The following is a 26,963-nucleotide window of genomic DNA, read 5'->3' as shown; positions in this document are numbered from 1 at the left end:
TCAAGAAACTAACCCTTTTGTATATATGTTGGAAGATATTGAAATCAAACAGTTCAGTAGTTAGTCTAATATTCAAACAACTAGCTCTCAAATCATTAAATATCACTCAGCTCAAAACCTCTTTATACGTGGGATCTATAGTTTTTTTCAACTCAACACTTCTTTATATGCGAGATTCATAATCTTTTTCAATTTTCTCATAAATATATCTAAATTCATCTTAACATCCAAACACATCAAAATTCATCATAAGTGGGCTTTACAAAATTCACTCTACCATCTTAATTCATTACTATTTGTAAAGAACTCAACTAATCTAAACTCAGTTTAACATTCAAACGGGACCACAAGGACTTGTACGAAATGAATAAGCTCCACAAAAAATTGGACATTAAAAAAAATGCAGAATGAACTTACTGAAACCGTAATTTATTGGGTTTCATTTGTCCGCATGAAGCAATAGCAGTGAGTCCAGGGAAGTGGTCCCTTCCATTATTTTCTATAGAGTATGCCCCTAAATACATGCATTCTAGGGAAAATTTTCTGTCAGTAAATATTAGCAGCCAGGGAACAGATCAGAAGCAGGAGAAAATGTTAGCACCAAGAAACATAAAACAAACTGCTAGCAATAGAAACATGCATGTCTTTATCACACCGATGGCATTTCTCATTTGGTCTTCTATTCTATAAGAATCATAATTTCTTTTTATTTATAGTGCAAGTTTTAAGAAGGCACATATATAGAAGTGCAACCCAAGTACAAAGGAAGTACACAAAAGCATACACCCAAGTAGCAAGAAGATTCTGAGAAATTAGAATGATAAGGAAAGTTTGATAGGGCAACAAATATACTAAATAATCAAAGCAAAAAAGGATGTTTGCCCAACACAAGAAATGATGAGTCGATCCATTAAAAATGATGCAAAGGCATGTTAACTAGAAATTGAAGAGCAGTAGCAGATAGGTTCATTATGACATGATCAACGTGCTCCCAAGTCTTAGCATTTGACATCTTAGAGCCTCTCATCCTCTTATATATTTGAGTTTTCTTTTCTTCAACAAGCTACAGCGGCATCAGTTCCAGCATTGATGATACTGACACAATGAGGAATCAAACACAAAAAATGGGAAGCTGACTGGTGATATCATGTTTGAGTAATTTGTATTCTTTTTATCTCGTGTTTAGGTATGAAGGGTCTCATCCAAATCTTCTTCTTTTTTCTGCACAAGGTTCAAGTGGGAAAGCAGAATCATCTGTACGAGTAATTAAAAGACCTTCAGATTATTGTGAAAGAAGGAATCATACTCGCTATATAATCAGGCTTTGGGCCATCACTAAATTTGGTGCAGTGAAGTGTCTCCTCATTATTTGCAGTCAGTATCTTTGCAGTCAGTGTCTTTGAGTTATGCTACATATAGTTATTTTTAGGTATTTTTTACGCACTCTACTAATATGATTATCTAAAACATTTATTTTATATTAAAAAAAGTGATGCAGACAATCACATTAATAAAAAGAGTACGTAAAAGTGACTACACATAGAGTTTTTATTCTTATAAATAGGTGCGTTCAACAGCAATAGTACCCCAGTAGGAGAACTAGAAATACAAAAATTAATAATTTTTTTAGTGATCAAATATTTTGTAAAGAACAGGAAAAAGAAACCCAAGAAACAAAGCATTCAAAAGAAATCATTAAGCTTTCAAACTCGAATATTTGAAATAAAATTGGTGAAAATAATCATTTTACAACTAGCTATGATAATGTACACGAACATGGTTTCCCAATGAGAGGCAACAGCAACATCTACTCCAGGAGGCAGGATCTACAATAGAAGAACCAGTAAGAAAAGAGGCAAATTCTGGATCATTTTCGGGCTTTCTAGGTACGAGGTAATCGTGAAAGATGGGCTGGACATAGCCAAATTGAATTGGAGCTGGGTTTTAAAGTAATATCTTTAAAAAGTCTCTATTCATTTCAAAATGTCATTTGTTAGAGTTGAATTCAATTTCTGCCCACTCAACCTCAAGAGTGGGCAGAAATTAATATATCCTTTAAGGGCTCCTATTCAGGACTCTTGAATAAGAAGATGAGATGAGATAATTTTTGTTAAAATATTATTTTTTAATTTTATTACTTTTTTTTAGATTTTAAATAGTTAAATTATTTATTATATTTTGTGTAAAAATTTGATAAAATTATAATGATGAGATGAGATAAGATGGTTTTGTATCCAAATGATTTGACTTTGGAGCACTCGGGTTTTTTTTCTTTATCTAGAGCATTGGCAATGGTCTAGCTAAAACTAAAGTCAAAATTTGGCTAAAATATGTTTTGCCTAAAAGCTAAAGCCATTTAAGTATAATCCCACATTGGACTAGGTAAACTATAAACCAAAATAATAATAATATAATAATATTTTTTTAGTTAGAATGTTTCTTAATATAATAATATTATATTATATTATTTTTTTCCAATACACGCACACAACTGTCCAATTCAGTTTTTATAAGACTATATCCGAACTAATTATCTTGTGGTTAGTGAAATTTACTGTAAAAATCTGAACATAATATACCAATTTGTAAAAACTCAGAACTTAAATATTTTGTGGTGAAAGGGCTTTCTGTGTGGGATTGAGGAAATATCCGTGTAATTGATATGGGGGCTTCTTTATTTTGTGTAGAATAAAATATTTGTTATGGCTATAAAATATAAAATATAAAGAATCCGGTTTTCCGGATTCCAGACAAGGCCGGAAAAAAATCTGGCCTGAATGAACAGTCTTAAAAAATCTAGAATTCGGAATCTGGATTTTAAAAAATTCAAGTTCAACCGGGTTTCGGCCCAGGTTCGGGTCCGGGTTTACCCGGATTTCCGGATTAGAATCCGGATTAACACCCCTATGAACAATACTTAAATCAAAGGAGGAGAAAGCTTTGTATTTACTGTAGCTTATATGGCTAGGCCAATGCAGAAAATTTTACTCATATATAGCCAAAATATGAAGATCCATTCGCCAATGCCAGTGCTTTAAAAAGACCTTGCCATTTTTCCTTCTTCGGCGGCTTTAAGCTTGACTTTCCCATCTCAATGGCAGCTCAACAACAGCCAAGAATACCAAATCAAATCAAGTTTATTCTCCCAAATTAAAGCTTTCAGCCGACAAATATTACTTGTAATATTTATCATTCTACATTATACAAATATTTTGAAAAATTTTATTTATTATTTTCACATCATACATCATACATAATTTATTATTTTTTTCTTACCAAATGTGTAATATATAAATAATTAGTAGAATAACTCAATTAGTTTAAAAAGAATAAAACCAATAAAAACGTTAAGAAAATAAAAAAAAATAAAATAAATATGAGATTATGAAATAACAAAGCTCAAATATTTTGGATAGAATTAAATAGATAATAAATATTATAGAATCCCGTTGTCACGTGTCTAGTGCATGCATCACTAAGAGAAATATTTTAATCACAAAGAAATTTTATAAAAATAAATTTATAAATTGATATGACTTTATGTAGGACATTAAATTATAAAATTATTTTTATTATAAAATAAATCTAATATATTATATAAAATCATTTCATTATAAATTTACTTTTTGTGGAATATTTGTGTTCTCTTCTTAAAATAGGATAACTTCGTTTTCATTTCATGACTTATTATTGCCTTTATGTTTTAGTTTAATTTCATAATTGTCGAGTTCTTCATTATCAGTCAAACTGCCAACAAAAGAAAATGCTACTGTTATCATTTGTTTTTACCGTTAGTTTTTATTGCTGTGTGTTTTTTATTTTATTTTATTATTTTTTTTACGTAAGTATTTTTTAATAATATTATGAATTTTTTTTATCTTTTAAAACATATTTAAATGTGTTAAAAAAAATAAAAAAATAAAAAAACTCATCCCAAAATCACTAGCGGGGGCCAGCGGTGGGAGTAGCACCGCTCGTCAACAAACACGTTTGGAGAAAAGGCAAGGAAAACGAAAAACAAAATAAAAGCGCAATGAACAAAACAAATTAAAATCGTAAATATATATATATTTAAACTAAGCCATGAAACCGAACTCTATCCAAAGAACATGCAAAGGAGATAAACCAGTATTAATCTTAGACCCAAAGTACGTCGACTCGCTTCTGAAACCTTTTGTCTCTCTTTCTTTTTATTTCCCCTCAGTTGACTCATTAAAGAGTACGTAGATCAATTACCACACACCGAGACTTTGAAACAGAGTATATCCATAACTCTTTTTGAGGAAAATAATACTGTATATATATTGAAAACGAGAAATCCTCTGATGAAAAGCAGCCTCTCTGCTCCATGAAGCATCCTCTGTGGTTAGCTCTGACTAGTTTTTCTTCCATTTCCAATCTTCATCTGGGTCTTCTGCCTCTCGAGGCATTGAAATATATAGCAGGAGCATGTCCCCGGCTCCCTGATTCTGCAACTTGAACGACTAACTTGGATGGCTGCATATATGTATGGCAGCATTAAAAAAAAGCAAGCGACTCTAAGCTATTAGCTAGGTAGCTAATCTGGGATAGCGTGGTCGTGCCAGCACATGAGCATAGAGATGCAGCGTCCGAAGATGTAGAACCGGGTTTTCTGCTGCTTTGCCATTAGCAAACAACGTTTCCGGAACCCAGTTTTCCGGCGAATTCTCCGGGCAGGCTGGGATTTAGGAGGGAAATAAGGAATCGACATGGGTTAAGAGTTTTCAGTAGAGTTTTCAGGGAAGTAAGGAATCGACATGGGCTGTTATATAAAGCGTAGGGGACACTGTGGTCCCACTTTTAAGATTGAAGTCGTTTAACGGGAAAACATGCCTTTTGTGACTTTGTCTCAACAGATCAGGAAAAAAAAAAAAAAAAAAAAAAGGGTCGGAATTGACATTAACACCCCTGATTTTGATCATTGTCATTATTATTAGTTCTCCATTTTAGGTCTTAGTAGTAAATATTGAAAAGATAAATGCAAAAATAAGATAAATTAAAAGGGTGTAAGATGTCCAAACTAAGAGTGTGAAGTCTAAGAAAGATATACACTTATTAATAAAAATAATTTTATAATCTAACATACTAAATCAAATATTTATAATAATTCTTTTTTATGGTTTAAATATCTCTCTTTTCTAATTAATAAAAAACAGTGATAATTAAACCCCTCTCTACAAGAGAGAGCTCTCTCTTTTCCTTCTCTCGAAAACCGACACCATTCTAAAAATCTTTAAAATTACAACTTTTTGAACCTCATCTCACCTCACTCCACATGCTTGTGGACTATGTTCCCACCTTATAGCTGCCCCAGCCACCAGTTCCATACCCCTAATAACCGACACGTGGCCACACACGCCGATCACGCGCCGTCACACCTCTTCTTCCAAATCAACATTACACTCTCACATTCCCTCTCAAGCACACTATCCCTCTATGAGTAGATATTATGTTTTGAGCAAGTGTTCAAAAGCTCGTTATGCTACCACTTTTGCAATGTTCAATTCTCCCACCGCTTTTTGAAAAAACTAGTGTGATTTCTTTTGTCAGTATGCGTCTTTAGTCCATCATCTCATCTTATCCAAGAACGTAGAAAGTGAAAGACTAAAATTCACTTGCAGTTACCTTGAATCGTTTAGAGTTAGTGCACACTTTTCTATTATTGAATCGTCGCACAATAGATGTTTCATTCTATTGGACTCTGCGCAGCTATATGTTGAAAACATATAAATAATTACACAAAATAAATACCTAAAAAAAAAACTGGAGAGGGGTCATTTTTAAAAGAAAAAAGTTATTCGTCCATTCTATTTATCTCCTTATTTTAATATTTCATGTATTTTAATTTTTTTCTTTATTTAATAATTAAGGAAGTGTTTATTAATATATTGATATTTTTTTTTTATTATCTTTTTATTGATAAAATAATAAATAAAATATAAATAAAAAAATTAAAATGAAAATTTTGAAATAAGGTTGAGCGGCGCACCCTGAGCGCAGAGTAGCACCGCCCTTTTTAAAAACATTGACAGAGACACTTTTTTTTTTTGTTTTTAAATAAACATTGATAGAGACTTGAGAGCGTATAGAAATCGTGTGGGGATACGATACTATGCAGTGTGTCCAAATACAGCCTCCTACACTCTCTTTCCTCATCTATCCAACGTGGCGTTTTTGTCCTTACCTCTCATTTTCCACGTTTTAACTTTTGACTTATTCTAGAACATTGTAAAGGCATGTCGGCCCGCATTTTTATCCGGAAAATGATAGGATTATTATGCTTTTACTATCGCGGTATTGTTTTAGAAAAAAAATTCATTTTTCATTTAATTTTTTATAATTCTCTCGTCTACTGTATTAGATGATAAATTTATAAATATAATATATACATTAATGTCGTAACACTATTCTATCATTTTTCTACAATTATTTAATAAAATATTATTTTTTGAGAAATTCATTTATGTTTTGTCTTAATTTTGATGAGTTTGAATTTAAAAAAGTAATATTTTATTAAGTAGCTACGTAAAAGTTGAGAAATAATTGTCTTATAATGCTAATTAAAAGAATAATGCAGTATAACCTCTCATTTTGTCTATTTATTTTAACCGTTTATGTATTTATTTATTTTCTTACTGATTAAATAAGTAACTCTTAATGTATTGATTTTTTTTTAAATGTTTAAAAAATGTAAAAAAAATTAAAAAAATATGAATTTTGCCTAGACCCCAACAGTCACTATTGGGCGGCAGCCTAACAGTACTCCTAATTAAAAATCTAATGTGGTCTAGAAAATTTATATACATCGCAATAAATAATGTAGAACCCACTTTATATATGTATCTCTTTTTCCAAGTTTACACTCAGAGAGATTACTCACTTAGTAGTGTTGAATCTTCGTAAAGCTATCAGAATTTGCCCACTTGTATCGCAAGTTCATAACAGTTTTGCAGCCACATAGCCACCGTTCGATTTCAATCGGATCCGTTGCTGAATTCTTAAACATGGAGGAGTTTGAACAAAAGAGAGAGCCCATCTCGAGTTGCCACCACTTTAGAAGGCATCTTGAGTTGTTCTTAGAAACTCAAAAGACTTCAATATCGTAACCGTGAATGAGATAAACGAACGATTCATGTTCTAAATAGAAATTGAGAAGTTGTCATCCAACACACATCAAAGCTGGCAACAAATATAAAACCAGAGGATGGAATAAGCTCTTTCTGTCCATAAGCATAAACAATAAGAAATTAAGGGACATTAAATGCCTGAAGTCCTGAACAAATAGATCATATGATATATGCCTGAAGTCCTGAACATAAAACCGTTTGAATATTTTCGAACAGGTTCTTCAGAGCCTGAACTTTTTAGAAGACATAAATGGATCAAGAAACAGTAACATTCACTTGCGCAAGGTCCATCTGATAATTTCATGAACTCTTGGGAATGTTTTCCAATTTCACAAATCATATAATCAAAATCTCCATATTCACAAGAATACCATACATAAAGTTGGATGGCTTTTCTTTATGTGAACTAATCTTATTTTCCTCGGTAGAAAGATATATGATGCAACAAGGACGGACTAGTAAAGCTGTGTTGCATATCCATGATCCATCACACTCTAAGCTCCTCGGCTTTTGGGCTCAATGGGTCAAATAGAGTGTCCACCTCACTGTGATTGACTTCCTCCAAACTCGAAGGATTCCACTTTGGGTTCTGCAAAGGCATAATCATGAAAAGTTCAGAGAAAAATGCATCATGAAATGAAATGTGGTCTATATAAGGAATATGAGTATAACTTTAAAGGCTCAAAGTCAAAAAGATTGATAATGGAGTAATGTTGCTAACAGACAATCATTTGCAGAAGAAACTAGCAGTAGCACCAAATTCAAGTTTTGAAGAAGAAAACTAGACCGCAAAAATGATGGTTTGCATGATATAAACACGAGGAATCATCACTAATTATTAAACACAGTAACTTGATGTTAACATTAGACCAATCTCAAGAAACTAAAATATTTCAACAATATATATAAAGGGACTTTGGAGACTAATATGATAGAACCTGATCCTTGTCCACCAAAACCGCCCGGACACCTTCAGCGAAGTCATTCCGCAGAGAAGATCTCAAGGCAATGCGATATTCAGTTTTCATCACACCGCTTAGCTGGATGGAGCCAGATGCAAGAATGCATATTACTTTATTCTTATGGCTCAAGAAGAGAAGGAAAGAACCAAATAGGAAAAAGGAAGAAACATCGAAACTCAAAAACTCACTGTGGATAATTCATTGTCATTTTTTCCATATGCAGATGCAACTCTAGCAAAATGCTTTTGTGTTAAGCAAAGTGAGAAAGGAGCACCTTTTCCAAGTCCTTGAAGAGCTTCATTAGCCCACTCTACCACTACACAGAATGAATGGAAACAGAAAGCATGAGGGGACAAATTGAGCAAGCCAACGTCTAGAAAATCCACTTCACTTCTCAGTCTCAGAGAGCACCAAAACGATGAATGCACATTAAATTTGCAAACCAATAGAATGCCATTGGTACTCATAAACATACCAGCAGATTCGCTACTCAGCTGATGCTTTTTCAGTTCCTCGATTGTCTCATTAACTGATTTACTTGCACCAAATGATGAAATAATGTGAGGTAAAAGCAATTTTAACTGGGGCTCAGACTCAGGGTTACTGCTGTATTTTGCCAAAAGGGTTTTGATGTCTTGATGTGGATCCTCGGAACTGAATCAACGAATGGACATGAGACTCTTTTAGTGAGAAAACATCAAGAGGAACACCTTTTACACAGAACACCTCTTACTACATTTTGAATCAATAAACATGGGAGGATATTATATCTTGAAGCACAAAGTATATGGATGATAGAGTTCATCACAAACAAACACTTGGATTTCATATTATTAGTGTTATCATGAGGTTATAGACCCACCATGAATAAATAAAGTGCAACAATCCCAAATGGGGGTAAAACTTCTCTAGTAGATTAAGTTGTGTTATGGCTGTTTATTCTAGACAATTTTAAATATCAAAATTATAAGGTAAAGTAAGTTTCTGAATTATACGATACAGAAAAGCTAAATGGTGTCCGCCGCTAAAATGAAAAAAATGAATCAATCAAGAATGATGATCTGACATACAATGTAGTTGTCAAAAGGGCCTCCTTTAAAGAACCCAGGCTCCCGGATGGCACGAAATGTGAACCAAGACCTATGTATAGTGCATCAGAGGGTGTAGAAATCCTTTTTCCAGTCATTCCAAGGTACGCACCTGCAAGACTACATAGTTGTTAAACAGTCTGAAAAAAAGTATGGAGACAATGACGGCTATGCCCCTGCATTTCTTGACTGTTTGCCTTTGCTTTTACTCATGACCACTTCCAAAGTGCCACTTTTCTCATGCTTTTTACATGATCCCATAATAAGGTTAAAGATTGAAGAAAGCGATCGTTTCCAGTAAAATAAAAAGGAAAATATGCTTTAAACAACAAAAAGCATACCAACTGATCCTTCTCCTGAACTCTGCGCAGCTATATGTGCAAACCCAACATCTGGGAACAAACCAATTCCGTTTTCTGGCATAGCAAGAAGAGTTTTCTGAAATGCATCAACACAAGATTTAAGTGAAAGAAGTTAAAATGACAGTATGGTACAGTTGGTAATACTACATCATCTCTCTCTATATTGACACAACATACCTCTGTTATGATCCGGTAGCGGCCATGACCAGATAGGCCTATTCCAAAGCCCATTGTTATGCCATCCATGAAGGATATATATGGCTTCTTGTACTCAGAAATCTTGCATATTAGAGAATACTCAGCGGTGAATACCTGAAAAATGTGTTGCACAATGGGGCATATTAACTCTATGTAACAAAATTACAGGTCATCCAAAAACATAAGCAAATACAGGACTGCTCATAATGCACATGGATGCTTATTTAGATATGAAACGCAGTCCAATGGACACAAGGAATAATCTAACTTATTCAAGCATGACAACTAAACCACCAAAACTAAGAACCAGTGTGAGCAAGTCAAAACAGGTCAAGTTCAGGTCTCCAATACTCAAAATAATTGCGTGTTGAAGGTTAAACATACAAATCCAAATATCTCATGCAGAGAATAGAATATTTTTCCAATTATTTTGGTCAAGTTATGCTATAAAACTGCCAAAGAAAATAGAAACACAGAAAAGAACTCATGCTGAAGTGTAAATTCACATCCTGGTCATCTTCCATCCAGAGAAACAGAAAAACTTGATCGTATAAGCTGAAAGTAGTCCAGAAGCACAAAACTGATCTACTCAGCTTCCAATGAGATTTAAGTGTGGTATCCTGATTATGAAATGGTTTAAACACTTTTCTGCAACTGATCTACTCAGTTTCCAACTGATGGTAGATTTAAAAAGACCTAACCAAAGATGCATCAAGTATACATCTAAAGAAGCTTTCACACTAGAGCCACACATTGTTTTCAAGTTTTGATAATTAAGACAGGTGGCGAATTCAGATAAAAGCACTAGTTCAACATATGATCAAAAGCTCTTTTATTGAAGATCGGGATATTTAAAAATGGGAAACAACTCAAATTGCAAAAGATGTGCTTGATAATGCAGCCATCCATCTGGTTTTAGTGTTAGTTTAACAAAGTTCACAACATTATCAATCTGGATGGTATATAATTAAAAGGACACAACAAGACCTCAATCACATCTGATAGTTGGTTTTTGGTTGAGATTTGCTTGATATCACCACCTGCAGATAAACTCAGATCTGTATTGTCAACGAACTAGCAGACAGCAACTAAGCAACTGATTAAAGAAGTATGTCATGCTTATATCACAATGCAACATAAGAAGGAAGAAAAACTAATGGGATATAAACAGCGCAAATAATGCAGACCAATCACAATCAATAAGTATACAGGAACAAGATGCTCGCAGCATATATCAAGCATTATAAAGAAACCTTCTGGACAAGAGGTGTGTTTTTGTCCTTCAGAATCTCTGCAACAACCCCTTTAATATCCATTCCTGCATTGACCACGAATGGTTACCCTCAAAACCTTACCTAACGCTGGGAAACCAAAACTAACCCCAAAACTGGAATAAAAATATGAACGGAAAAGAAATTAAAGCCAAATAAAATTCTGGAGATAGCAAGAAAAACAAACGAGATGGTTGAAAAAAGTGTGAAATAAACTATCCACATGGTACTCTTAACTTTCTCCGTTTTTACCTGCAGAAAAGGCACGAGGGGAGCTGCTATCAATCAGAACACATTTGACCCTTGGGTCTGATTCCCATTCATCAAGAAAACTTTTATATCTTATATCCATATCTGCATTATGAACAAGTTTCAAACTAAATACAATGCGAACCCAGCTGCTAGGGGAAACAACTAGGATATCGATTACATTGAAATCAACGTTCAACAGTAAGTATAAACTGAAATATCACAATTTATTGTATTTTCCATATCAGTTGACCAATTAATTTAAGGAAAATTTTCTTATAAAAGAATTAATTCAAGGGAAAATTAACCCTTAAAAACGAAATTATATTATTCTTCATTTCTTGTCAAAGAATGGAAGTTTTCATCAATTTTACATAAACTTAAATTTCAACTTGGCATATGATAAATTTCACATGTTTTACAATCAATTGGCAGAATCAAAGTTTTTACACGAATTAACAGAGCCTTTTACGATTAAAAGATATCCATCCCCTCACTTCTTTTCACAAAATCTTTCGTTCTAAGACTAAAATTCCTAGTAAAAAAAATATAATCTCAAAACAGTAAGTTGAACCTCAACTTCATCCAAATCGCACATCTTTAAACATTAATAATTGTAAGAGTTTCACGGATGGCGTTGACCTCGTGATCCAGTAGTTACAATTTAAATAAATAAGAAAAAAAGAGCATATATTGCAAAGACCAAACGAGACCTAGGTTCATTGCATTGAGAGCCTTGGGGCGATCGAGGGTGATCACTGCGACGCCGTTAGGGTGAACACTTCCCTTGACGAACTCGTCCGAACTAGCCATGATCGCGAAGGTTCTGAGAGAGAGAGTGAGCTTCGAGGTTTTAAAGAGAGGGAAGCTGCGCAAGTATTGGCGCTGAGAGCGAGTGGTCTGATTCAGGATGAGAGACGATGATTTGGCGAGGAATTGAGAAGAAGCCCGGACTAAGCTTATCATAGTTTGTTCGGCTTTGTTTTTAATCGGCAAGGGAGAGTGTGAAGTGGGAGAGAGCTGAGAGTGACACAGATATTTTCATGGGTCCAGCAAAAGCAAAGGGGCTGTTGAAGGCCTCTCAGGTGATGTGCCCATAGAAGAGAAAATATCCCCTGACAAGCCCACAGAGCCCCAAAGTAGGCCTGGAAGAGAGGAAATTGGGTAGAGGGAAAATGAGGAAATATGCAATTATCATGTTAAATAAAAGAAAAACAGTTTTAAGTTGAGGTGACAACATGCGTAGTGGCATAAGGATCGAAGTAACAACACAAACAAAAACATTTTTTTTTTATGCATGAAAAATCTATTTACAAGCCGGACACTTACCAAAATACTTACATGGAATGATTTAATTTAGAAGTAAATTTTAAAATTTGAATATTACAGATTAAATCTTGTCATCTAAGTGAAATAAATGGTATATTCTACCCACCGACTTATAAATAGAATAATTCTATATATTTTTAAAATAAATGGCGTCTCTTTTCTAATATTTGTGGCCAATTTTATGAAGTTGTTCATTAATAGGAAAAAAAGATGGTCTCTTTTCTAGCAGTATTCAACACTTGAACCTTGAGAGAGAAATCCACGGTCTATGATTTGTAGTAGAACTTTGCCGCAAGTAATCTATCAATGTTTATCCGTAGGTTTGTAACTTTTTAACAAGAGTACATGCCATGTCAAATGCGACGGGGCTAAGACTATTTTCATTAGTTTGGTCAAATGTATATTTTAAATTTAGTTAATATCATACTTTTTTATATTTATTCATTCCATTTAAATTCAATCCCTATATTAGATTAGCCATTCACTCTCTATGTAATAATAAAATATTATTAAATTAATAAATTATTTATTTAATTTATTTGTATCACATTTTATAATTATATCAATTTAATATTAATAATAATTATATTCTAATTAAATTCATATTAAAAAAATCATATTTTCAAATGTCATTTAATGTTAATAACCAAAAATTAAGATTAAACTTATCTAAAATTTTATCTAAATTTCTTATTCACTAACCAAATATCTAGTAACATACCCATTTCAATGTCAATAAAAAATCTGCACTTATATAAATACCTACAAATGGTTGAAGTGAGAAATTAATATTTTAAGCTGCGTTTAAATGTTGAATTAAATTAAGTTGAATGCAATACTAATATTGTTCAAACCCTTGTGCACGTAAAGGACTAAAACCGACCCCTCAGCATGCAAAAGGGACTCACACAAGCCCCTTACGCGAATGGGAGCTTGGCCCAGCTGAGCTTCCTGTGTGCATAAAAGAAGTTGAGAGCCAAATCCCTCAGTTGCATGCAAAAAGGGTTGAGAGAGAGAGAGAGAGAGTAGCCCACCCACGCACAAGGGAATAGTTGGTGTCAAGCGGTCGAGACCAACTCATCTGATTCTGTACAGAAAAACTTAATTCTCATCCAAACGGTCGAACTCCGAGATTTCAAAATGGTTTATAATGTAATTGCAACACGACAAACTTCAAATTACCAGCTTTTCAGAATGTACGAAAAAGGAGAAAACATTCAACTTTTTTCAAATTAGCTACACAACAAAGTTACAAACTCCACCTTCAACTTTTCCGCGGTTGAACCGGAGAAAACATGAGTTTTTATAATAATAAAATTATAAAATAAAATGTTTTTATAAAATGATTATTTAAGAATATTGAAAATAAAATATATTTTTATTTGATATATTTTTATATAATTTGATTTTATAAAAATATTGTCATCTTATAATATTATTATGAAATATATTATAAAAAATAAAAAGTAGATAGGTAATTTATAAATTATTATTACTTATTTATAATTATATTTATAAATAAACAAAATTATTATAAATGCTATGTAATCATACGTGAAATCCGCATCTAACTCTTTTCAAATAATTTAAAACTATCTCATCTCACTTCCAATCTAAACATATAAATACTATTTATAAATTATTTCAATTCATCTCATCTTATTTTACTGTCTAAACAAGCATTAAACTTCCTTTTAACTACTATAACCTATCAAAATAAAAGGCTTTGTTTAGTTATTGTAAACCCACTTTTTAGCCTGTTTATTGTCAATTTATTGGATTGGTTAATAAAATTAAACTATATTAATTTTTATGATTTTTTTAAATTATCATTTAAAATATAATAAATAATTTAAATTTTAAAATAAAAATAATATTATAATAATATTTTACTTAATTTTTAATAAATATTTTATTTGAAATGAGATAATATTAATACAGAAATGATTTGGAATCTAAATTTAGATTCAAATGAGATTTTTTTTTTATTTAGTGATTAAAAAAATATTTTTTAATAATATTATGAATTTATTATTTTTTAAAAAAATGTTAATAATTATTAAAAAAATACATGAAAAATTAAAAAATAAAAAATAAATTAACTTTACCTTTTCGGTGGATTCTCGGGCTGTAGCAGTACTCATATTAATATCCTAGAAAAAGCCTGACAACTTGAAGCTGATGGCCATCATTAATTAGACGGCTTGCAAGGACTAACACAATTAATTCTAGCCTAACATACATCCAATGAATGATCGACACAAAAGCAATTACTTTCCACCAGTACTACTTGCTTCCAATTAGAACCAAATTATTAATTAGGGCAATATTATTAATAAGGAAAATGCTACACTCCCGCTGGAGCTTTCAGCTGAGAGCTTCTGCTGGAGTTTAGTAGTATATTTTAATATTTTTTTAACTTATTTTTGTATATAATTTTTTTAATAATTTTAAATATTTTAAAAAAATAAAAAATATTATAATATTATTAAAAAATATTTTTTTAATCATAAAGTAAAATAAAAAATTATAAAAAAAAATTTTTTGCTTAGAATAGATTGCAAATCAGCCAAGGAAGTTTTAATTAAAGATGTGAAATAACTGGCTGCCAAACAAATATTTGCCAGATGGCAAGTTATATTAAGTATTTTTGATTTTGATATTGAGCATATTAAAGGAGAATCTAATTCTCTTCCTGATTTTCTATCCCGAGAATTCTTACAGGAAAAATCATGTCATCTTCAAAGTCCAAAATAGAGTCCAAATCTTCATACGCACGGCCGCCATCTCCTCCCTATCCTTCACCTTGTCCTTCTGCAACTCCAAGACCTTATACGGTATTGGGATCATTATTACAAAATATTAGACCCTCTTACAATCCATTCTCACCATTAGCCTGTCCAAAATTACCAACCTATTCCAAAGCTGTTTCTCCTCATTCTCCTCCCAAATTATTAATCCTCCATTATTATCTCAACCTTCTTCATCTCCTATTATTATCAAATCTCATTGGCATCCGGTCTTTCCTATTGAATCTAAAATACAACATCTGTCTGACCCTCAGAAATTACTTGATGCCTTTCTTCTACCGGACTGACATTATGTTCTACAAAACATTAAGAAAACCCAGCATTTTTATGAATTTATATTAGTAGATACTAACTCAATTATTCTCTCAGAAATTTCTTGTTCCCTTCAAACTCAACCTTCTCCACCAGCGTCTCCAATTATTGCCTTTCATAAAATCACTATTAAGCAAGTTCTCACCCTGGAACAATGGGGAAAAAATTCCTACTTGACAAGAAAATTCTCTCATCCCTATGATCCTCCTTATTATGATTATTACGATTCCCAGCAAGCATGGACAAAAATGTTTTTAAAACAAAACAAAAATTTGCGTCATTCATGGTTCCTTCATTTTGATAAACTACAGGAAATTAAAACACTCCCGAAATGGTTCTCACTATGGTGGGAATATTATGGACCTAAACCTCTTCTCCTTCCTCTTCCCCTTCAGGAAAGTCTCCAAAATTTCATCTCACAGAATGACAGCCCACCAGCATTAAACCATTGCTCACCCCTCTTGCTCTTCTTTCTCAAAACAAAATTAAATTGGATTATGAAATGGGAATACGTTATCAAACCTCATCTCTCTCTCAAAACCATTATGTTCCTAGCCCGTCAAGTTTCTATCAAATGGTGGGAAAAATACAATTATGATCATGTACTGAAGATGTTTTCAAAAGTTACCAAAGCTCCGGAAGTCCTAGTCCAGCGAAGCAGATTCCAAGCACAATTGGCATCCATTACAAACAAAAAGGATTTGAAAAAATTAGCTGAAGTAATGTCACAAATATCAGACAGTGACGATGAAGAAGAAGCACAACCCAGAATAACTCCACCACAGCAACCCGCATTATCACCAGCCCAACAGGCCTCTCCTTCTCAACAGGCCTCTCAATTTCAAGGCAACCAAGCTGCATCTCCTTCTCAAAATTATTCACCTTACCATCCGGTACAACTGATGGATTCTCAAGACCCGTTTGAACTGGAATTAGCAAATTATGATCCTCAGAATTTGTGACTCCAAAAAATTATTATCTGACTAACCAGCATGACATGCAGATATTATCCCTCTGAAAAAGTTTTTCGCGATAGATTATTGCCCAGCAAAGCGACAAATAATTCTGTACTAGATTACGTGTTCTGTACTATGTTTGTTTTTAGCGTCGGCTGACACTGTTCTTGTCTTTAATGTCGGCCGGTACTGTGTTTGTCTTTAGTGTCGGCTAATACTGTTATTATAACGGCCGGTACTATTCATGTATTATTAAAGTTACTGTTTTAGTGTCTATATAAGGGGGTTCACGAGGTAAGAAGGGCATTCAGAATTCTAATCTGATATCCCTTCCTCTCTCGCCCAAACCTCTCCAGTCCAAGTCTTGTCCTCCTCTCTTTGTAAATCTTCAATCATCCTTTCCTCATGTCTTCAGCTCCCAACTCCTTTGAGAATTAATCTCCTTGTAAGTATTATATTTTTAATGAAGAAGTTTATTTCATATCTCTTTTCTTTAATTTTTATTTCCTCATGCATATGGTCGGTTATACCACCTGCCTACTTTGCTATCATGCATATGGCCGGTCTTACCGCCTTTAATTCTTAATAATACATTATTATTCTATTAATACCTTATTATATTATACCTGGGAGATACGCGTTTGGTATCAGAGCCATTGGTGATAGTATTGTTATTACTATTTTATTTTATTGCTTATTTTATTGCTATTGATATTTCTATCTTATTTTCCTGATATTTACGATGGATTTTTATTATGCTCATAGTACTGTATTTTGCGATTTGTATGAGTTAAAATGTACAGAATATAATTTAAGAATGGATCTACAAATCTTGATGGATAATATAAAAGATCTTAAAAGACAACAACAATTAATGAGGTAAAATTATACATTAATGATAACTAAATATCATGTCTATCAAAGTAGGCAGTCTGCAATAGAATACTATGTAGCTGACTGCACTTTCCTTAGAAAAGAAATTAATGCCATAAGAAACCATCTAAAAATACTTGCTTTATAAAAAAAAAAAAAAAAAAAGGAATCATTGATACAAAGTTTACAAAGATAACCCATAACTAGAGAGAAAAATGTATATTGGGAAGCTTGTGTTGGTAAGCCAAGAAAAAACCGATGGTATCTTGAAATTTAGAAATACATAATACAATAGCTAAAATTTCTTTTTTAATAGTACTATAATTCTTTTGAGTAGGATTCCAACATCCTGAATGGAATCGAACTATTTGTTCCGAGTTGGATGATAATTTTTGTTTCATAATTCCTCCGTAGCCTATATCAGAGGCATCTGTTTCAACAATTTTAAAAGTATAAGGAGATGGAAGCCCTAAGCATGGTAATTTCTTAATATGAGCTTTAATCTGTTTTATAATACTAGTATGTTTTTCTGTCCAAGGAGGTGGATTCTTTTTTAATCTTTTAAATAATGGTTTACATAATGGTCTGAGAGATTGGTAAAAATCTGCAACATAGTTGAGACTTCCTAGAAATCTCTGTAATTGATTTTTATCTTTTATTTCATCTGGAAATTTATTAGCAAATTCTATTGCTCTACTAATTGGTGTAATAGTTCCTTGATAAATTTCATGTCCAAGGAATCTAATTTTCTCTTGGAATAGTTTTATTTTTGATAAGGAGACAACTAATCCATTTTGTTTGATAACTTGAACAAAGATATTTAAATGTTTCCAATGTTGTTCAATAGATGAAGAAAATATTAATACATCATCTATATACACTATTGAAAAATAAGTGAATGGAGTAAAGATTTCGTTCATAATATTTTGAAATTCACTAGGGGCATTTTTTAATCCAAATGGCATAACATTCCATTCAAAATGTCCAAAGGGGACTGTGAAAGCTGTTTTATATCGATCTTTTTCAGCGATTTGGATTTGCCAAAACCCGTTTTTCATGTCAAATTTTGAAAATATTGTAGCATTATATAATCGGGATAATAAATCTTTTTTATTAGGAATTGGGTATCTAATCCATTGTAATACCTTATTTAAAGGTTTATAATTTATTACTAAACGAGGAACTCCTCTTTCTAATTCTGCCTGTTTTTGGACATGAAAGGCAGCACAACTCCATGGTGATTTACTTTTCCTTATTAATCCTTTTGTTTTTAAATCATTAATTTCTTTTTTACAATATTCTAGTAATTTGTTATTCATTTGGATAGGTCTAGCCTTAGTTGGAATGTTTTTCTCAGAAAATTCTTTTTCATAGGGTAATTCAACTATGTGTTGTTTTCTATTCCAGAAGGCATTGGGTAGGTTAGCACATATTTTATTTTCAATTGTAATTTTGAAATTATCAATTTTTTGGGTTAATAATGGGTCTTTTAACTGTTCTCGAATTCTTTTATATTTTAATTCTTGTTTTAGGAAGTTTATTTGGTTTTCCTTTCTTCTAATTTTATTTTTTGTTAAGAAATTAATTTCTCTGGTTAATGAAATTTTATTTAAATAGTTAATTTCTTTTAGTACTGGGGGAAATATGAACTTAAATTGTATCTCTTGTCCAAGTATTTTAGTAGAGATTCCTTCTTCTGTTACAGAGAAAGGGTAAAGTAGTGCAAGAAAGGGATTTCCTAAGATTACTTTGGTATTAATATTTTTTACTAAGATGAATGTTGTTTTAAAGCAAAGTCCATTATTACATATATGTGCATTGGATAATTTATAATTTATATTTAATTTTGTTCCATTGGCTTGGGATAATGTTTCTCTTGTTTTTTCAAAATATTTAGAAGGTATTAATCCCTCTTGTATACAATTTAAGTCTGCTCATGTATCTAATAGGGCAATTGTAGTAAAAGAGAATTCTTGATTAATTGAAACTGTTACTTCAACATACCATTTTTGAAAATTTATCTTATTAAGAATATTAATGAAATTGTCCGTTTCATCTAATGTTGAACATTCTCCCTGTTCAATATTATGTTTTTCTTCATGGAAGTTTTTCCCATTTTTCTCTATTTTTAATAATATAATTTCTTGTAATAGTTGTTCGTTTGAAACTTCTAATTTAAGATTGGATGTTTTTAAATTTCTAATTTCCTGTTTTATCTCATTGATTTCTTGTTGTATATCTTGAATCGTAATTTTCTGTTTGTCAGTTTTAAATCTACTTATTATTTCTGAAAAATTGTAAGGTGTTGAGGATGAAGTTATTGTAGTATTTTGATTATTAAATGTATCTTTTAATTTTTCTAAATAATCTTTTCTTTCTTGAGGGTTGTTGATTTTGTCTATTAATTCTAATATAATGTCTTCTTGTTTTGAAAGTACATTAATGGTTTTGTTACAAATACAATTATCCTTACTTAGACAATTACAGATATGTACTTCATCTTCTTCTAATTCACTATCGGAAGATTGTTCTGAAAAGCTTGATTCTTTTAATTGATAAATTTCTTCTTCTTCTGAAGAACTAACTTCATCTTCCCTTGAATTTATTATAAAAATGTCCATTAATTTATCTTTTAGTGTTTCGGGTATATCTAATTCATTAATTTGTTGTTTGACTTTACAGTTTGATTTGTAATGTCCTATTTTTCCGCATTTATAACAAACAATCTGCTTTTTCTTTTTATTAGTCTTTTTAGGATTTTTTAGTGGCTTATTATATATTTGTTTATCTTTTATCTTTTTATAAGGTTTTCTGTATTTTCGTTTTTTATTGGAATAATTGTTATAAACTCTTTTTCCCTTTTTGTGTCTTCTTGAGGGGGCTAATAAAGGAGTGTAACCAAATTGTTCACAAAAAGTACCTAATTCTTTTCTAGCAAACTTCTTTTCTTTCTCCATTTGCTTTTTTAATCTTAAATCATTGCACATAGTTAATCCAGTTCTATTAATCTTACTTATTATATCACCATATGTAAGATTATGAAAATCAATAGTACCGTCTGATCTTAATAATGATTATCGTACCTTTTGGGCGAAGTAATATGAAAGTCCGGCTATGAATTTTTCCTTCCAGTATGGCTGTTGACAATCATTTCTGATCATAACTTTAGTTAGAAATACATCTTTATACCAATGGAAATCAGATAATTGAGGGCATTTAAGATTAATCAATAAATCACTAGTTCTTTCTTTAAATTGAACGGGATCACCTACAAAGTGTTTAGTTAATGCATATATTAATGTATTGACAGCATCTTCTAGGGGTAAATCATTTTCCGTTTTAATTATTTACATATTTTCATCATATTTATAGGCTGTTAATATACGTGACCTTTCGTCATATGAAAGATAATGATCCCACCAACCTTTTAGTTGGCCAGTAAATCCTGTAACAATAATGTGTGCTACTTGATGATCAATTTTTCTGTTACTTTTATAGACGTTGGCTACCATAATCATTTCTTGAAAATGATTTAGTATTTCGTATTCAGATAATCCGTCTATATTCCATTCGTATAATACATCTGGTGCGAAGGCTGATCTTACTATATGTTCTCTTTCCTCGAATTGCATATCCGGTGGAGTAGGTCTGGGATACCAATTACGAGTAATAGAGACATGATGTTTTGAATCTCTAGCCGAAAAGTTATTAACATGATCTCCTCTAATCTTGTTTATCTGTAAATCTAGATTTTTAAATTGGTTTTCAATATTACTAATTTCAGAGTCAGATATTACGGGTGAGTCTATTTTGCTTAATACATTAATATGTGGTTGTTTTGAGGTGGTGGCAGTGTTACTAATAGTTAATTTTTCTAATTTACTAGAGATCTGTTCCAATAAATCATTTTGTTTTTGGAAAATATTGATTTTAAATGGGATGGAATTTCGTGGGGAACAAATAAGGAAGTTTCTTCTATTTCTTTAATAGTGGGTTTTATAGGAGATATTTGGGTTTCAATTCTTTCTAATTGCTTACCCATGATTTTTAAATATAAATTAGTATAATTGTTTTGTTGTATTATATTATCAAGGTTTTTTTCAGTATTTGCAATATTATATTTTTTTATTGGTATAGCCAGAATTTGAGTATTCCTTTGATTGTACTTGATGGCTTCAAAAGGGGGATATTCTTCATAAATAATTTGGTTATTTTCTGCTTTAATCCATTGATTAGTAGTCCTGTTTATGGTAGATAATTGGTTTGATTTATATATCTCAAACCATGTAAAGAAAGGAATATGGATCTGTATTTTCTCTAAATCTTCGTAATATTTTTCTTGAATATAATCTCTTTCTATTTTTGTAAAGGTTGAGAAAAATGTTATTCTTTTGTGACTATTTTCTTTTTTCATATAATCTTGTTTGAGATATTCTTTGTTAATTTTAAATTCTTCTTTATTCAGGGTATATATTTGGGCATCATCTCCAACTACTTGAGAATACGTTGGAGAAGAGGGTTCTTTTTCAGGATTTTGGGAGGTAGATGCTCTATCAGGATTCCTAATAGCATATACTGGTGTGTCAATATTGTTTCCAGGAATGATCCCTCGAATCTGGGTGTCAAGATTTTGGGATCTAGTATCAAAAGATCTGGTGTCAAAATTTTGAGATCTATTTCTAGAAATTGATGTAAGAATTATTTTTTAATAATTTTTTTTTTTTTTTACTTTCTGATTAAAGAAATATTTTTTTAGTGATGTTCTAAATTTAATTTATTTTTTTAAAATATTAAAAAATATTAAAAAAAACTATATAAAAAATTACTTCAAATAAACACATAAAATAATACTACGTAGCATGATCCAATTAATAATGAACTTCACAAAGCTTTTAATAAAATAAACAACAACTTGAAAGTACTCCGATAAGACGAAACATCATCATACGTGTCCAAATTAATTAACCATGCATGCATGCGCAGCTCCTACCTCTATCCCATAAACTAGCCATAAACGCACAGTACATGAACATGAAATTACAAGTAGTACTCCTAGCTAGCTAGCTAGTCTAATCAATTATCTGCATGATCCATTCCTTAACTTAATTAGATCGATATATTATATATATCTCAGGAGGTAATTATGTTATATGCTGTACATTAATCACGACCAAGATCATGAAAACCCAGGACACGTCCCAGGACATCAAGGAACTGGAGATGCGCGGTTAGCTGTGGAAAATGTCCATCACCTTCGATCATTTCCACAGTCGACTTTCCTTTGATTTTCTTCTGCATATAGAGTGGCACTGAATTTGGGACAACGCAGTCCTTGGTGGTCTGGATGATTGTGCATGGAGTAACGACCATGTCGAGAACTTGTCGTTCATCGCTGTAAAATACAGTTTTGGCTAAGGGAAGTGCCACTTCAGCTCTCATTCTTGCCAAGCATTTTGCAAACTTATCTACCGAATGGGGATCTTTTGTGTCTACTACAAGGGAAGCAAAGGCTGAAGCCCAGTTTTGATAGTTGGATTCGACGTTTGAAATGATCTGCTCGATGTCTGAGTTCCCAAATCCGCCTTCATAACCCTCGATGTTTATGTACCTATTCACATGCACACGCGCGATGTATATAAACGAGATAATCAAGCATCACTAACATCTGTAAGCATGCGTCCAGAATAAGCTGTTTTTTTCAGGAAATTTAGGAACAGTACTGGCGCTTTTCTTTAGTTTAATTAAGCTTGCCTAGCTCATGTATGTCCTCTAGCTATTAAAGTCTTTGTTTTCATAAATATATAAAAAAACTCCACTGGGCTACAAATATATAAACCTGCAGATATATATACTCCACTGGGCTAGAATAAGACAAACAATGGAAGTCCGGCCGGCATGCACCATCATTAACATTAACCCTATTTTGTGTCTGCTTGTTTGGTTGGAAGCCCGGCCGGCAGTGGCACCATCAAATTACAAGCATATTCATTCGTACAGTCAAAACAGATGCATTTAATTAGTTAGGTTGTGCTCGAGGTCATGATCTTTTCTAGATAGAATCCATATATTATATATATATATATATATATATATATATCCCTGAAGAGACGGTAATTATCCAGTTGTGGTGGTGAGTACTTCTACCGAAAGCAATTAGAATAGATAACTTCTAAAGCATAACATCATTCATGTAATATATATACATGATGATCTATTAGAAATATTGGCTTGATTTTTTAATTCTAAATTTTGATGACTTATCTGTATTTATCTGTCGCTTCCAACTGCGACAAAAATGTTACAACTACAACTAGATTCTGTAAAATTAAATTAATAAATTGATATGATTTCATCGATCGACTTTAATTTATAATAAAAATAATTTTATAATTTAATATATTACATCAAGATATGTGAATTTGTAGATTTATTTTGTGACCATCACTTTGTGACTAAAATATTTATCAAGTACAGCACAAATAGATCATAATTACTCTAATATTCAAGAAAACTAAATCGGAAAAACTGGAGAAAAGAGCTCGCGCTAAATCATATGTATCTGATATGGCAAATCTAGATACAATATTTAACATGCTTTTGATCAGTTAAATGGGTGTGCCTGGATCAAATCCCAAAACAAGAACAAAATAAATTAGAAGAAGAAGAAAGAGAGATCAAGAACATGAACAAGAATCAGAGAACAGCCGACCATAAACAAATGATTCACAACTAATTGCCAAAAGATTTATTTACATCTGTGCGTGTGTATGCGTGTGTTTGTAAGTCTCAACCGAAGAAAAAACCATTAAGAAACAGAAAGATATGATGTTTATTAAGTACCTTGGTGAAGACCCAACGAGGATGAGCCTCTTAAAGAGGTCGGGTCTTTTGATGGAAGCGATGCATCCAATCATACCAGACATGGAATGTCCAACAAAAACCAAAGACTTCAGCCTCATCTCATCTAGGAGTTCAATTAAGTCCTTGGCAAAAGCATCGTACGAAGAGTACTTGACAGGATCGTAGAGGTTTAGATCTTTATCAATGGCACCAGAAAAGTTCCAGTCGAAAATAAGAACACTGTAATGTTGAGACAAGGACGGCAGGACTTTGTCCCAGACAGACTGGTCTCCCCCAAACCCATGTGCCAGAACCATGACTTCACCGCCTGACCCAATGATTTTTGCGTTCATGGCTGTCGAAAGATCCTTTGCTGTCAGCACCATGTTCGGAAGAGGAAGAGGAAGAAGAAGAAGAAGAAGAAGAAAGAAGAAAAGTGCAGGGATGTAACTGTAGGAGAGAGTTGAAAAGCTAAGCTGTTTTTGGAGGCGTTTGCTGTTTTCTGGCCTCTGCTACACACACCGCTGTAGAGAAATGATATATAAGTTTAAATTGAGAACTTTCGTGCAAGTTCAGATAAAAAAAACATAGGCCCCGTCTTAAAAGGTGTAAAAAAAACTATTTTTTATTAATAAGATTTATTTTTTTATAAAGAATTTATATAAAATTTATTTATTTGAGATTTGTATTTAACAATGTATGTGTATAATATATATATATATATATGAAAATGTAGTGACAAAGATTACTGGTCTATTAGTAATTAACAAAGAAGATGGCTTCTGTACGTTGGAGTCGAAGGGCTAACATACTCGGCTAGAATCATAAAACTCAATTCACAGCTGCGCTAAGCCTCCCATAAAGTAAGGCTCGGTGCAACGGAGCGGAATTAGAATATTTAATTCGAGACATAAAAAACTATATATTAATAGATTTAAGGATTTATTTGGAAGCTAAACTCCTCTCAACTCATCAATATAATTTTTTTAAATTTCAACACAAAATATAATAAACAATTCAACTTTTTCAAATTTTAAAATAATAATAATATTAAAAAATAATATTCTAATAATATTTTATCATCTTATCTCAACTCAACTCAATTCAGTTTAACATCCAAACGTAGCCTAATTAATGAATGAGAAATTCTATTATTAAACCGGTGTATAGTGTTAATGTAGTAGTAAATGAGCATGTAAATTCACAACACCTTGATAGCAAGTTCCACACAATCAGCAGCCATTTGACAGTCTTCTTAGATCCTCCCGCGACGTGCAGAATTCCACCATTTTACCATTCCAGTTTATTGTAATTATTTACTTTCCTTCTTTGTATATTTTGTACTTATTTTCCGAGATTCTTTTAGACACTATCATTGTACAGAACAGTTATTTTAATAGAATTCTCTCAAGTGGTCTTGAGTAATTTTGAACCAAGTCCTTTACGAAAACTTTCTTGTAAAACACACGTAGTAAAATATTTATATGACATAATTTAATTTAAAAGATAAATTTTTAAAATTAGAATCTTACAAATTAAAATTTTACTTTTCTTTATGCAATGGGAGAGGGAAGTTTCGAACCCATATTTTTCATTTGGTGAATGGGACATGTGCCATCTGGCCATCAAGTTCTTGGAAAACTTTTACCATTTAAGTGAGGTAGATAATGTGTTCTATAAATCGATTTGCGAATATAATAACTTTTATAGAATTTATGTTCCCAAAAAATTAAAATTGACCTTGAATTATTATTTGAAATTATGTTACGACATTGGCCCCTAGGCCCACATAAATAATAGGGTTTGGACACTTAAATTAGTCGAGATGCAAAGTAGAGGATATATACATATTATATATTATACCCACCTTCCAACTGAGCATATTAATATATCATCTTATGGTCTTATAAGTAAATAATATATATATATATATATATATATATATATGAGCATGAGCATGTCCTTGATGTGCCATTGACAAGAGTATTAGACGTCTAATTAATAATTAGTATATATATATATATATATCCTTGTACGAGGCAAAAATAAAGGTATTTATTCCCCATAACGTACTAGGGTTAAAAAATCATGCAAACGATGGATTACCATGAGAATATTCGTCCACGAAAAACAGCCAGCTCCAAGAAATGCATCCACTTTAATTACTCTACTTTATACCACGTAAATGGCCACCCAATCGGCCACCGATCTTGATCGAGGTGGTTGGAGTTGGACCATCCTTTTGTTTTTTTTTTTTTTTTTTTTGAAATAGAGATTTCGAATTCCAAACATCTATTTTGAAGGCGAGAGGTTTTGCCAACCAGCCGCCTTTGGCTGCTTTTTTGTTTGTTAACAGATAAGGTTTTATTTATAAAATGTGTCTCACGCACGTACGGGCCTATCTCATTAGTAAAGATCAGTATGCATTACTAGCTGGATTGCTCCTTGGACAACATGATCATCTCGACCATTTATATTTTAAAAGGAAGGTCGAGATTAATTTATTGAATCTTAAGTCTTAAAGCTCTTAGATAAGTACTTTAAGATCTGAACCTGATTGATGTT

The 26,963-nt window shown here is 32.0% G+C and overlaps 2 protein-coding genes across 5 annotated transcripts; both read right to left on the bottom strand.

The window, feature by feature from the left end:
* Window positions 1-7,295: 7,295 nt before the first annotated feature.
* LOC121252499 (3-hydroxyisobutyryl-CoA hydrolase-like protein 3, mitochondrial) lies at window positions 7,296-12,451 on the bottom strand. 4 transcript variants are annotated; one of them, XM_041152192.1, is made up of 11 exons: window positions 11,992-12,322; window positions 11,282-11,383; window positions 11,032-11,076; window positions 10,746-10,798; window positions 9,738-9,872; window positions 9,540-9,636; window positions 9,181-9,310; window positions 8,586-8,764; window positions 8,299-8,426; window positions 8,087-8,188; window positions 7,296-7,737 (listed from the first exon to the last, which is right to left on the bottom strand). In XM_041152192.1, the coding sequence occupies exons 1-11, from the start codon at window positions 12,242-12,244 to the stop codon at window positions 7,636-7,638; spliced, it is 1,326 nt and encodes a 441-aa protein (XP_041008126.1). In that variant the 5' UTR covers window positions 12,245-12,322; the 3' UTR covers window positions 7,296-7,635. The 4 variants fall into 4 exon arrangements, with proteins under 4 accessions (XP_041008126.1, XP_041008124.1, XP_041008123.1 ...); XM_041152190.1 differs by lacking the exon at window positions 10,746-10,798 and having other exon boundaries at window positions 11,012-11,076; window positions 11,992-12,451; XM_041152189.1 differs by lacking the exon at window positions 11,032-11,076 and having other exon boundaries at window positions 11,992-12,323.
* A 9,975-nt stretch (window positions 12,452-22,426) lies between these two features.
* Window positions 22,427-24,918, bottom strand: LOC121251431 (strigolactone esterase D14-like). Its single transcript, XM_041150690.1, has 2 exons — window positions 24,399-24,918; window positions 22,427-23,166 (listed from the first exon to the last, which is right to left on the bottom strand). Exons 1-2 carry the CDS (start codon window positions 24,782-24,784, stop codon window positions 22,719-22,721), a joined length of 834 nt encoding a protein of 277 aa, XP_041006624.1. The 5' UTR covers window positions 24,785-24,918; the 3' UTR covers window positions 22,427-22,718.
* Between the last annotated feature and the right edge of the window lie 2,045 nt (window positions 24,919-26,963).

The sequence above is a fragment of the Juglans microcarpa x Juglans regia genome, chromosome 2S (assembly GCF_004785595.1).
Source record: "Juglans microcarpa x Juglans regia isolate MS1-56 chromosome 2S, Jm3101_v1.0, whole genome shotgun sequence".
Taxonomy (NCBI): Eukaryota; Viridiplantae; Streptophyta; class Magnoliopsida; order Fagales; family Juglandaceae; genus Juglans; species Juglans microcarpa x Juglans regia.
Note: the sequence above shows the minus strand (reverse complement) of the source record. Positions and strands in the feature narration are given on the sequence as shown.

Bases quoted from the DNA above. Each gene is read 5' to 3' on its own strand.
- LOC121251431 (XM_041150690.1), bottom strand. From the start codon at position 24,784: ATGGTGCTGACAGCAAAGGATCTTTCGACAGCCATGAACGCAAAAATC. The intron at 23,167-24,398 runs GTACTTAATAAA...GCATGTGAATAG, and splicing joins CTCGTTGGGTCTTCACCAAG to GTACATAAACATCGAGGGTT.
- LOC121252499 (XM_041152192.1), bottom strand. From the start codon at position 12,244: ATGATAAGCTTAGTCCGGGCTTCTTCTCAATTCCTCGCCAAATCATCG. The intron at 8,765-9,180 runs GTATGTCAGATC...TCGTTGATTCAG, and splicing joins GCCCTTTTGACAACTACATT to TTCCGAGGATCCACATCAAG. The intron at 8,427-8,585 runs GTATGTTTATGA...CATTCTGTGTAG, and splicing joins GCTGAGTAGCGAATCTGCTG to TGGTAGAGTGGGCTAATGAA.